The sequence below is a fragment of the Ailuropoda melanoleuca genome, chromosome 13 (genome assembly GCF_002007445.2).
Source record: "Ailuropoda melanoleuca isolate Jingjing chromosome 13, ASM200744v2, whole genome shotgun sequence".
NCBI classification, from domain to species: Eukaryota; Metazoa; Chordata; class Mammalia; order Carnivora; family Ursidae; genus Ailuropoda; species Ailuropoda melanoleuca.
Genome location: NC_048230.1, coordinates 70,518,687 through 70,530,572, shown reverse-complemented (window position 1 = coordinate 70,530,572; position 11,886 = coordinate 70,518,687). Strand labels below are relative to the sequence as shown.

At 44.8% G+C, this 11,886-nt stretch overlaps 1 protein-coding gene across 3 annotated transcripts in view; it reads right to left on the bottom strand.

Annotated features, from left to right (window-relative positions):
• The window catches only part of COMMD7 (COMM domain containing 7), a 20,988-nt gene extending 14,920 nt beyond the window's left edge, over positions 1–6,068 (bottom strand). The window contains exon 1 of one of the 3 annotated variants that reach the window (XM_034640279.1): positions 5,895–6,068. In XM_034640279.1, coding sequence (XP_034496170.1) covers positions 5,895–5,978 — 84 coding nt within the window. In that variant the 5' untranslated portion in view covers positions 5,979–6,068. The remainder of the gene's footprint in view (positions 1–5,894) is intronic. The other 2 variants (XM_034640280.1, XM_011223713.3) reach the window with 2 other exon arrangements.
• Positions 6,069–11,886: the final 5,818 nt, after the last annotated feature.

Below are 11,886 nucleotides of genomic sequence, written 5' to 3'. Positions count from 1 at the left end.
GGAACCTGATGTGGGGCTCGATCCCATAACGCCGGATCACGCCCTGAGCCGAAGGCAGACGCTTAACCACTGTGCCACCCAGGCGCCCCTTAAATACTTGTTTTTAAAAAAGATTTTGACAGGGGCGCCTGGGTGGCACAGCGGTTAAGCGTCTGCCTTCGGCTCAGGGCGTGATCCCGGCGTTATGGGATCGAGCCCCACGTCAGGCTCTTCTGCTGTGAGCCTGCTTCTTCCTCTCCCACTCCCCCTGCTTGCTTGTGTTCCCTCTCTCGCTGGCTGTGTCTATCTCTGTCAAATAAATAAATAAAATCTTTAAAATAAAAAATAAAATAAATAAAATAAATAAAAAAGATTTTGACAGAGAGAGCACAAGCAGGAGGAGTGGCAGGCAGAGGGAGAGGGAGAAGCAGGCTCCCCGCAGAGCACGGGAAACCCAACGTGGGACCTGATCCCAGGACCTCAGGATCATGACATGAGCCAAAGGCAGTTGCTTAACCAACTGAGCCACCCAGGTGCCCTGCATTTTGAATTCTGAGAAAATGTTGCCCAACTGTCTTGCAATGAAGTTGCATGGATTTGTACTCCTACCTGCCAATGGCACAGGGGTGTCTACCTTCTCAAAACTTCATGGATATTCCCTGGAAACATTTTAACCAAGGCTGATCCAGGGGTTGTCTTTCCACAGTACTTATGATATTGGGTATTAGCCTTGCATAACTGCTGATTCTATATAGTTAAAACAAGAAAAGTCAGGGACTAGTTTCAGACGGTGTCCTCAGGGGCACCTGGGTGGCTCAGTTGGTTAAGCATCTGCCTTGAGCTCAGGTCATGATCCCGGGGTCCCGGGATTGAGCCCCACATTAGGCTCCCTCCACCCTGCTCCTGCTCTATCTCTGTCTCTCTCAAATAAATAAATAAAATCTTTAAAAACCAAAACCAAAAACAGACTGTCCTCAGACTATGAGTCTTCCTTTATTCCCCCCTACAACCTGTGGACTGTCAGATCTTTGCTTAACTGTATTTCCTATGTCACCCTGGGACTTTTAAGAAATGGAGCAGCTCAGAAGCCCTCCAGTGGCTTTTCCATTTCCAGGCCTCAGCCTAGCATTCAGGCTCAACCTCCCTGTGAGGCCTCAGCCCCCGCCCCCAATGTCTCAGCTCAAGAGAGGCCTCAACCTAATCTGGTCTGCAGAACATGCTGAGCACCAACCCCATCTCCACTTTTCCAAAACCTCCTTTATCCTTCAACATCCTGGTGCCCAGACACCATGACCCTCCCAAAAAGAAAGTGACCTACCTACCCAGATTCTTAACTTCTGAGGCTCCCTCTTGGAACCTTGCCTGAGGGCACTTAGAATTTTAAATCTTGATAAGAAACACAGACTCCTCCCCTTAGCAGAGAAGGTTTCTTGAATGCCTTTGCATCGTCACAGAGCTGTAGTTTCTGGAAGTGCACAGTTAAGTATTTGTTGAATGTATCTTCCCTGAACACCTTCCCCATTCTTTGCCTTTGTATCTGCATAGCTGTCTATTTCTGGAATGCTCATCTGCTCATCACCATCCATGAAATCAAATCTTAATTATTCTCACCAGTAAATACATGGATAGATGTTTAAGATCATTCCAGATGAGAAATGCAAATCAGTAACTTTTTAACTTATCAGATCTTCAAAAATAAAAGTTTGGTAACACCAGTGCTGGTGAAAGTACCAGGAAACAGACATGCTTGCACTGTTGATGAGAGGATAAACTGGGACAACCTTTCCAGACAGCAATTTGATCTTCGTATCTAATTTTTAATTACTCCTATCTCTTGACCTAGTAATTCCATTGCAGGAAGAATACCCTTTAGATATGTTCCAAAAAGTAAACCCAGACACATTTACACAAAGCAATTCATTGACCGCATTATTCATAAAAACAAAAAACTGAAAGCAACTTAAGTGTCTATTAATATAGGGCTGGTTAAATAAATTATGGTAGATCCATTTCAAGGAATATCATATGCAATCTCTTTTGTGTAAAAAAAAGATTTTAATGGACACCTATATATACATACAGGCAGATGTAGACTTTTCTACAAAGATACACAAGAAACTATTTAAATGACAGTTTCTACAGACAAGAGAAATAGGTGTATTATTTCAGTTTTATACCTTTAGGGGCACCTGGGTGGCTCAGTCGGTTAAGCATCTGCCTTCAGCTCAGGTCATGATCCCGGGGTCCTGGGATCCAGCCCCACTTCGGAATCCCTGCTCAGTGGGGAGCCTGTTTCTCCCTCTCCCTCTGCCCCAGGGCTTGTGGTCTCTCTCTCAAAATAAATAAATAAAATCTTAAAAAAAAATTGACCTTTGAATACTGTTTGAATTTTCTGTGTTGCTTTCATTTACAGCTAGGTGAGAAGATTGTAGACCATTTGTTTTCTTGTTATATTTTTCTCAACTTCCTCTCCCATAACCATTCTAAAACTTATTATTTTTTTAATCCTATTCTCAAAGATGCTCACTACCTAGGACTGGCCACAGGCATCAGAAAACACATCTAGGTGCACTCAGTAAGTACTGTTTGGATCTCCGTTTTCTGACCTGCCCTAGCAGATCGCAACTTCCCCAGAATAAGAGGCTGTGTCCATCATGCCTTTGCAAACCTCACTGGGTTTAGTGGCTATTTGGTGTAGAGTAGGCATTCAGAAAAATACCCACTGAGTGAGCAATAAATGGTTAATGCCCACACTGATACAATGATTCTTTTTGTCCTTGATGCCTAGGCCTCAGACTTCAAAATAAATTCAGCTAATAGAGTGGGTACTTGGAGAAATCTGATCATCCAACAAAAGGCAGGGAAAGGGCTCTGGTAAATTGCTCATGAGGAAAAAGCTTTCTGTGTTAAAAACAAAGGTAAAGGGGCATCTGGCTGGCTCAGTCTTAAGAGCATGCAACTCCTGATACCAGGGTTGTGAGTCTGAGCTCCCCCACCCCACACTGGGTGTAGAGACTACTACTTAAAAAAAAAAAAAAAAAGTAAAGATCCAGAATGGGTTTTGTTTGTTTGGTTTGGTTTTTAAATAGGCTCCCAACGTGGAGCCCAATACAGGCCTAAATCATAACCCTGAGATCAAGACCTGAGCCAAGATCAAGAGTTAGATGCCCAAACTACTGAGTCACCCAGGCGCCCCGGAGTGTGTTTTAAAGTTAGAATATTGAGGGCAGGGGCACCTGGGTGGCTCAGTTGGTTAAGCATCTGCCTTCAGCTCAGGTCATGATCCCGGGGTCCTGGGATCAAGCCCCACATCCAGCTCCCTGCTCAGCAGGCTCCCTCTCCCTCCACCTGCCTCTCACCCTGCTTGTGCTCTTTCTGCCAAATAAATAAATAAACATCTTTAAAAAAAAAAAAGAAGAAGAAGAAGAATATTGAGGGCAAGCTCTGATTTTAAAGGGTGTGGTTTATGTTTTTTCCATAAATACCAAGTTGGAGGTAACCTTAGGCATCCTATCATCCTGTAGCTTCAAAAAAGTTTTTTAGCAGCAGAATCTTTTTTATCCTCCAAATGGAAATCTTCCAGAAAATCCTGCCACATAAACAAGTGAAAACTAAGCTACCTAGTTAGGGAGATCATCTACAAAGCTCTGTTCTGTATGTTTCATTCCCCAGAATCTAAAGTCAAGCATCTCGTCCTGAATCCCTGGCTCCACCACTTCCTGGCTGCCTGATCTTAAACAGGTCAATTTCTTTCCCAGAACCATTTTTCTTATCTGTAAAAAGGGAGTAATAACAGCACCACATTTTAGGGGTGCTACACATAAAGCACTGAAAACAGTGCCTGCCACATGGTACATGCTCAATAAATGACAGCTATTTTTGTTTAACTGCTCTGTGGTGATTCAGTTTCCTTAATCTGTGAAATGGGGATAATAACAGTACCTACCTCCTAGGCTGGTTCTAAGGAATCAACTACTTAATAATATACATAAAAGCACTTAGAATTGCTGTATGATAATGTGGCCACTAGCTACAAGTAGCTACTAAACACTTGAAAATGGCTAGTCTAATTTGAGATGTGTGTAAAGTGCACACCAGAATCAGAAAAATTAGTATCAAAAAGTAAAATATCTGATATTTTTATATGGATTACATGTTGAAATTACAATACTTTGATATAGTGGATTAAAGAAAACATATTTTTTTCATTTTTATTTACTTTTTTAAAAAAGATTTTTATTTATCAGAGAGAGAGCATGAGTGGTGGGGGAGAGAGGCAGAGGGAGAACCAGACTCTGCACTGAACTGGGTGCCTGATGTGGGGCTCGATACCAGGACCCTGAGATCATGACCTGAGCCAAAGGCAGACGCCCAACTGACTGAGCCACCTAGGCACCCCTTTATTTACTTTACTTTTTATTTATTTTTATTTTCTTAAAAGATTTTATCTATTTGAGAGAGTGACAGAGAGAGAGGGCACAAGAGCCCAACGTAGGGCTCAATCCCAGGAACCCGAGATCATGACCAGAGCCAAAGACAGATGCTTGACTGACTGAGCCACCCAGGCATCCTATTTATTTACTTTTCAATTATGTTATTTTCAAGTAATCTCTACATCCAACGTAGGGCTTGAACTCACAATCCTGAAATCAAGAGTCGAACCCAGGGGCCTCTTCTGAATTTTTAAATGTGACTACTAGGGGCGCCTGGGTGGCTCAGTTGTTGGACGTCTGCTTTTGGCTCAGGGCATGATCCCAGGGTCCTGGAATCAAGCCCCACATCCGGCTCCCTGCTCCACTGGGAGCCTGCTTCTTCCTCTCCCACTCCCCCTGCTTGTGTTCCCTCTCTCGCTGCTATCTGTCAAATAAATAAATAAAAATCTTTTTAAAAAATGTGACTACTAGAAAATGTAAAATTAGATATTCGGCTTGCAATTTATTTATTCCTGTCAGACAAAAGGGTTTGAGTATGTCTGCATTATAATTTGTGTTAGTTTATGAGAAAACAGTTAAGCTGTGGGGGATGCTGAGATGGAGGAGAGGGACCTTACCTCCTGGGAAGTTACAACCCAGTGGGGGAAACAGATGAGCCTTTGCGGTGGTGATAAGTGTCATTTTAACCTATTTATTTGGGCTGTCTTGGTGCTTTGAAAAGGGTATCCCAATCAGCACAGGATCAGGAAGTTGGCTCACTGGCATTTACTGCTTGAACAAGCAAAAAACAGCTGTGCCAGCTTCACTACTACCAAGTGTGTGTGTTTGGGGGGAGGGGATCGTCCACAGTGAAGGCTTCTTTCTTTGAGGACTACCACATACTCCCCTTCCTTGGGGGGTAGGGCTGTGGCCCTGGCCTCAGGCTCCCACAGTCCCACCCTGGCCTGGCCATTACTATGTGACCGCGGATTACCTGCCCCCCCACTCCACGCTCCCCCCTCCCCTTGCCCTCGCTGGATGCCCAGACCCCCCTCAGACTCCCCTATTGGTCTCCCTACTGAACATCTCAGTTCGTCCCTGGCCCACCAAATTCCACAGCTTCCCAAACTCCCACTATTACCTCAGTTCCCCAAACTGCCTTCAGCCTTATCGAGACTCCCCTCAGTTCTTCTGCTAAGACCCCAAATTCTCGTTCTCAAGACTCCCGGAAGTCCCACCTCTGAGTCCCCACACCCCCCTCCCCGAGACCCTTCAGCTTGCCCCGTAGGCTTCTTGAGCTCCCTCGGCCCCCCAAACCCGCCTCAGATCCCGGATTCCCCTCAGCCTGTCCCCCAATCTCCCCATCGCCATACCGCACACCAGAGGCCCCTCTGCCTAGTCCCTCCCACTCCCCTCGCCCCCAGGTTGCCTTCTGCCCACAGCCCTCCCCTCCCTCAGCCCTCGGGACCCACACTGGCCCCGCACCCCGGCCGCCCGACCCACCTGCGCGCCCAGCTGGTTCAGCTGCTGCATGTCGCCGCCCACGGCCTCGGGCACGGGGTCCTGCGCGCAGTGCAGCCGGCCCATGGCGTCCGCTCGGCCCCACAGGACCCGCCGCCTCCCAGCTTCCTCCCTCGCCGCCGCCCGCCTCGCCGCGCTTCCGCAGCCGCACTTTCGCCAAGGCCGCCGCCGCCGCCGCGCTCCTCCCCCGGCCGGCCCTGGGGCGGGGCGTCCTCGCGGAGCTGCGGACACGCGCGGACCGCGGGGCGAAGCGCACTCGCCGCGCCTCAGACGTGCGCGCCGCTGCGACCACCGGAGAGCCCTGAGGAGCCGAGCTGCCAAACGTGGGATTCCCCATGGGACCTCCGTCTGGGTGACCCCACAACACAGAGCTTGGCCTCCCTGAGCCTCTGTTTCACTCTCTTTGAAATGAACCCAGGGATGGCTGATTAACTGAGGTAATCCTCCTAAAACGTTTATAACATTAGCCTAACACAGGAGGTCCTCCATCAGTGGCTAGCTATTAACATAGGTATGATGCATTCAGGAGATACTCGTCGCACACCTACTATGCCAGGCCCTAGGGATAGAGAAGTGAACAACGCAGGCCAAGTGTTCCTCCCTGGGAGGGCTGACATCACAGCAGAGCAGTAAGGACTCCAACTTGGGCTTGCATCAACTTCTTCTGGAGGGCTTGCTGTAATGCAGATGGCTGGGCCCCACCCCCAGAGTATCTGATCCAGAAGGGTCTAGGGTAGAGCCTGAGAATTTGCATTTCCAACGAGTTCTTAGGGACCACACTTTGAGAGCCTCTGGAGTGGAGTAAGTTGACCCCAAGAAGTGCAAGCACTGTGATAGCGCCAGGGAGGATGGTGCTCAGGTCCAGTGACGGTTACTTTAACCTGAAACACTCTAACTCTAACCCCAAGGACCTTGGGGACCTTCCCAAGGACCTCTCACAGCCCAGGGTAATTCCCAATGAACACATGAGAAAACTGAGAGTTGCTCCCTGGAATCTAGGACGTGACCTCCAAGCCCAAGAGCTTCTTCACCTACCCTTGCACTTAGCCTTAAGGGTAGGAAGGGGATGTGTAGAAACATGGGGTGGGGGACTGTGGAAAGGATTGGCTGGCTTTCCCTACCAGGCTTTCACCCCTACCCTTCACTAAAAATCCCTCTGGAAGGGTATGAACAAAATGTCTTCGACCTAGAGGCCAAGTGCCTTCCCTTTACTGATTATTTCATTCACGCACTCATTCAATAGATAACAGCAAGTGTCTACTGGAGACTGGATGCCATGACAGGTGCTGGGACACCTCAGTGACAACCGATGCAGTGCCTGGCCCCGGATAAGTCCGAGTTTAGTCAGGATAGCAGACACACATGGGAAATTCATGTGTGTGTGTGTGTGTGTAAAATTATTAACCGATGTCCAGAAGTACAAAGTGCTTTAAAATGTATGCAGGGCACTTGTCCAAGCCCAAGGTACCTGGAAGAGAGTAAACCTTCAAGTTACTGACAGTGACTGAACTCAGGTCCCCTGACTCATCGTCCAGGAATTTTTTTTTTTTAATATTTTCAACCTTTTGAAAAAGATCCCTGCTGGGGCATTATATTTATTTATATCTTTAAGTGTTAAATCAACTTTGTTGAGGTATGAGATACAATGAGATGCACTCCTTTTAAGTGTGTTTCTTTAAATTATTTTTAAATTAAAAATATTCCTTGAGGAAACCACTGGATTTCCTTCATTTCTGCTCCCACAGTGACCAGTGCTGAAGCACACAGTATCTGTGGAATTTAATTAGTCCATGTGACAGAAAAGAGAGAACAAGAAAGAAATTCACGACTACCTGTTGTCCAATGCAGTAGTAATACAGTGACCGTCTCGCCTTCTAGTTTTCTTCCCTGTCACAGGTCCTTGGGGTTTCTGTGATTTGTTTTGTTTTTACATATTCAGGACTTTCCTCCGTCTCCAACCTATTTAATCTCTGATAGAGTGTGGTCCTTGAAGGACAGGGACACCATCTGGGAATCTGTTAGAAATGCAGACTTGTAGCACCCACCCACCCACTCAGACCTGCTGATTCAGGGGATCTGCATTTTAACAAGATCTCCAGGTAATTCCTGGGCACATTCAAGTTTGAAGTATAAATAATAACAACCATTTTTAGATGCTCACCATGTGCCAATAGACAACATGTATAATGATAATACTTCGCACCATCTACCTATTGTTGCTCATATTATTTTTATTGTAATGTTTATCACATTGTGTTATTGCTGTCATTTGCACATCTGTCTCCCTCACTTACTAATAATGTTGTCTTGGGCAAATTACTAAGCTTTCTGTGCCTCCATTTCTTTTTTCATTTGTAAAAATGGAGACAATAATAGAACCTACTTGATAGGATGAAATGAGACAATGCTCATAAAACACTTAGCACAGCAACTGGCCCATGGTAAGTGCTCAGTAAATGCTTGTTACTATTATTCCAATTTTTCAATCTTATAGAAAGAATATGGCACTAAGCATCCCTGTACACATTTTCCCCCCACATCTGATTATTTCTTTATGAGAAATTCCTATAAGTGTCAAGGAATATTATGTTCAGACTATTGGGTTCTAAATACCAAGACAATGGCCAACCTTTCTAGGTAGGGACCATGACTAATCACTCAGAGAACCAGAAATTAGCATTTCACCCTGACTAGGGGTCTGGTGGCAGGTTACATTTCCCTTGATGAGGCTCTTAAGAGCAACCCGCTCTCCTTCCAATCCAGCACTCCTCAACCTTGAAGACAATCCCAAGTCCTCTGAAAGAAACCTCAAAATCTCGGACACCACCATTCTTGGCTTCAACTATAAATGCTATGCAAACATGATCATAAGACCCTGCATACTATTCTACCAAGCGAGAATCTAATGCCCATAACTAATCCCCATGGTTGCCTGTTTAGGTCTTTACAGTTTTTCAATTTTATTAAGAACTTGGCAATTAACAAAAACAATAGGTAAAAACGATCTTTCCAGTGTTTTCCTTCACAGTCCATTCTAGGACGAAGGAAGGAGTGGTGATCATTGTTAATGCGGTAACTTTGTCGCAGGAAATGCAGACCTGGGGCCAGGCCTCCTTTCTAGAGAACCCCCGCCCCCAGCAGCTCCCATTTCAGCCTTAATGAGGGACCTTGCTCCCTTCATTCAGTTTAAAATGTCCCTGTGGAGGGCAAAGGAGGCCCCCCTCCCCCCACCCCTGCAAGTGAAAGGAGCTCATTAAGAAGTCCTTTCTCAGGCATGAGGATTCCCGTTGGGAATTTCACCAAGGGGCCAGGTTTTTCCCCGGTGGACCCTTCTCGCTCTGAAATGCCAAAGAGCATTTTTTAAAAAATTAAAATTAAAAAATTAAAATTAAAATTTTAATTCTGAGATAATTGTAGATTCATGTACAGTTCTAAGAAATAATACAGAAAGATCCCTCAATATACAGATCTCATCTTGCAAAGCAAGATACGGACATTGATGAGATACTGAGATTGATATGAGAAGCAGAACGTTTCCATCACCCCAAGGATCTGGTGTGTTGCCCAAGGGCATTATAACAGAAGGGACTGATTCCAGATCCTCCTCCTACGAAACACTGGGGAAAAAATACTGTGGACATTTTCATGTTTCCATTTATTATTATCCTCATCATACCTCAATACTAGCTCCTTTATTATAATAGCCAAGTGCAAAATTACAGTTGGCCTACACGTTTCAAAACACCTATGTCATAAAAGTCATCGACAATGGAGGGCTGGGGAAATGTTCCAGATTAAAAGAAACTAAGACAAGATAACTAAAAGCAATGTGTGGTCTTGTATGGAGGTAAACAATTGCCACAAAATATATTATTGGCACAACAACGTGAATATGCTTGACACTACTGGAAGTGTATGCTTGGAAATGGTAAAGACGGTAAATTTTATGTTATGTGGGTTTTATTTTTTTAACCACAATTTTAAAAAAGGATATTATTGGGACAATTTTTTAAAAGATTTTATTTATTTATTTGAGAGAGAAAGAGCGAGCGAGCATGAACAGGGAGGGACAGAGGGAGAGAAGCAGACTCCCCTGCCAAGCAGAGAGCCCCACGCAGGGCTTGATCCCAGGAATCCGGATCACGACCCCAGCCAAAGGCAGATGCTCAACCCACTGATCCATCCAGGCGCTCTGTTATTGGGACAACTGATGAAATCTGAACATGACTGTAAACTAGATAATAATATTGTATCTATGTTCACTTTCCTGAATTTGATAGTTGTACTTTGCTTACATAGGAGAATGTCTTTGTTCTTCAGAATTACATGCTGAAAATATTTAAGGTAAAGGCGGATAAAATGGTTCAAGAAAAAAAAAAATGAAGAGGAGGTAAATAGCACAAACACGGTGAAGGTTAACAATTATTGACTCTGGGTAGAGTATGCAGGTATTCTTGCAACTCTTTCGTAAATTTGAGTTTACTTACAGAATAAATTTTTAAAGGGGTGAAAAGAAGTTAAATGATTTTTGTACCCATCCTGTCACAAGGGAAATAAATTTCTATTTTAATATATCTTTGAATACTAACTCTAGGAGAGGTGCTGGGCATTTACATGCATTTTCTTCCTTAATCCTCTCAGTAAACCCACCAGGAGGTCTTAATTCTTATCCTTGTTTTTTTGTGGGGGGGGGGATGGGGTGATAGAGGAAAGGTGCTATTCAAGGTCACACGCCAGTTAGGGGCTAGACTGAGATTGGAACTTCCCAAATGTGCTCTCAGGATCATTCTAGAATGGCCTACACTTCCTTCTGTTATCATTTTTGCTTTGAACCATGGACTCCTATATACACTTTTACACTATTCAGCATTTTGCCTTTTCACATACACAGGTATCCGTGTATACAGGTATCTTATGAATGGCGTTACTGGGTCTTAGAATGGAATTGCTGGGTTGGCACCTTTTGTTTGGGTAGAAGTTGCCAAATTGCCCAAGATTTGAAGTCAACGCCGTGGATATATCTATCCGTTCATGCAACATGTCTTTACAGAGCATCATGCTGGGTGCTGGGACAGAGCAGTGAACCAGACAAAAACTCCCCTGTTGGGAGGCTGTTAAACTGGCTGAAGAAATGAGCCACTTAAAGTAGGAGGATTTAAAAAAAAAAAAAAAAGGTAAATCGGGACCAAGTAGGGTGCAAACTCACTAACATATGGAGCAGTAGAGAGATTATTGATTGGTTTTCAAATTGGCTCTAAGCTTGCTGGAAGCCATGGGCAGAGGAGTCAATTCCTCTTTTTAGTTTTCTATCCTTGTATCTGCACATTAATGTAAACAGCCCTCTGTTGTTGTACTCCTAGGACAATTCCACGTCTCTGATTTTTGTATGGGAGGTGGTGAAGAACTTGCTTACCTGTTCAAAAATCTCTCTTAATCTCAAGACTTTTCTTTGACATAAATTCTACAAGTGGAATTCCCAGGGTAAAGGTTAAACCTTTTTAAGATCCTTGGCCTAAGCTCCAATGGACTTTTAAACTGCCTCCTCTAGAAATTTGTTTTTTAAAGGGCCCTTTGGGCAGTTCCTAGTTTTCAGGGTGGGGGTGATAATGCCTCCACCTTTGGGGAATCTCACCCCTTATTTCAAATTCAAGGTAGGAATCTCTTTGCCTGAGAAAAATGAGGCCTCGGATCTCTATTGTCTGTTTTGTTTTTCTCCTCAGGACAATTATAAAATGAATGCCTGGCCTAGCCCTGCTTTAGGACTGCAATGCAAATCGCCGCAGGGTGCGGAGAAGCAACCTGGGTGTAACCTGGGAGGGGCTGTGGAGGGGAACTTTCTCTTCTAGACCACTTTCATTATCTGAAAGATGGAAAAGTCCATTTGGTCCTCCAGGCGGCAGATATTTGACCACCAGGCCCCGTGCTAGGTGCTGAGGCCACAGTGGTGAACTAGGCAGATGACTGCCCTGCCCCC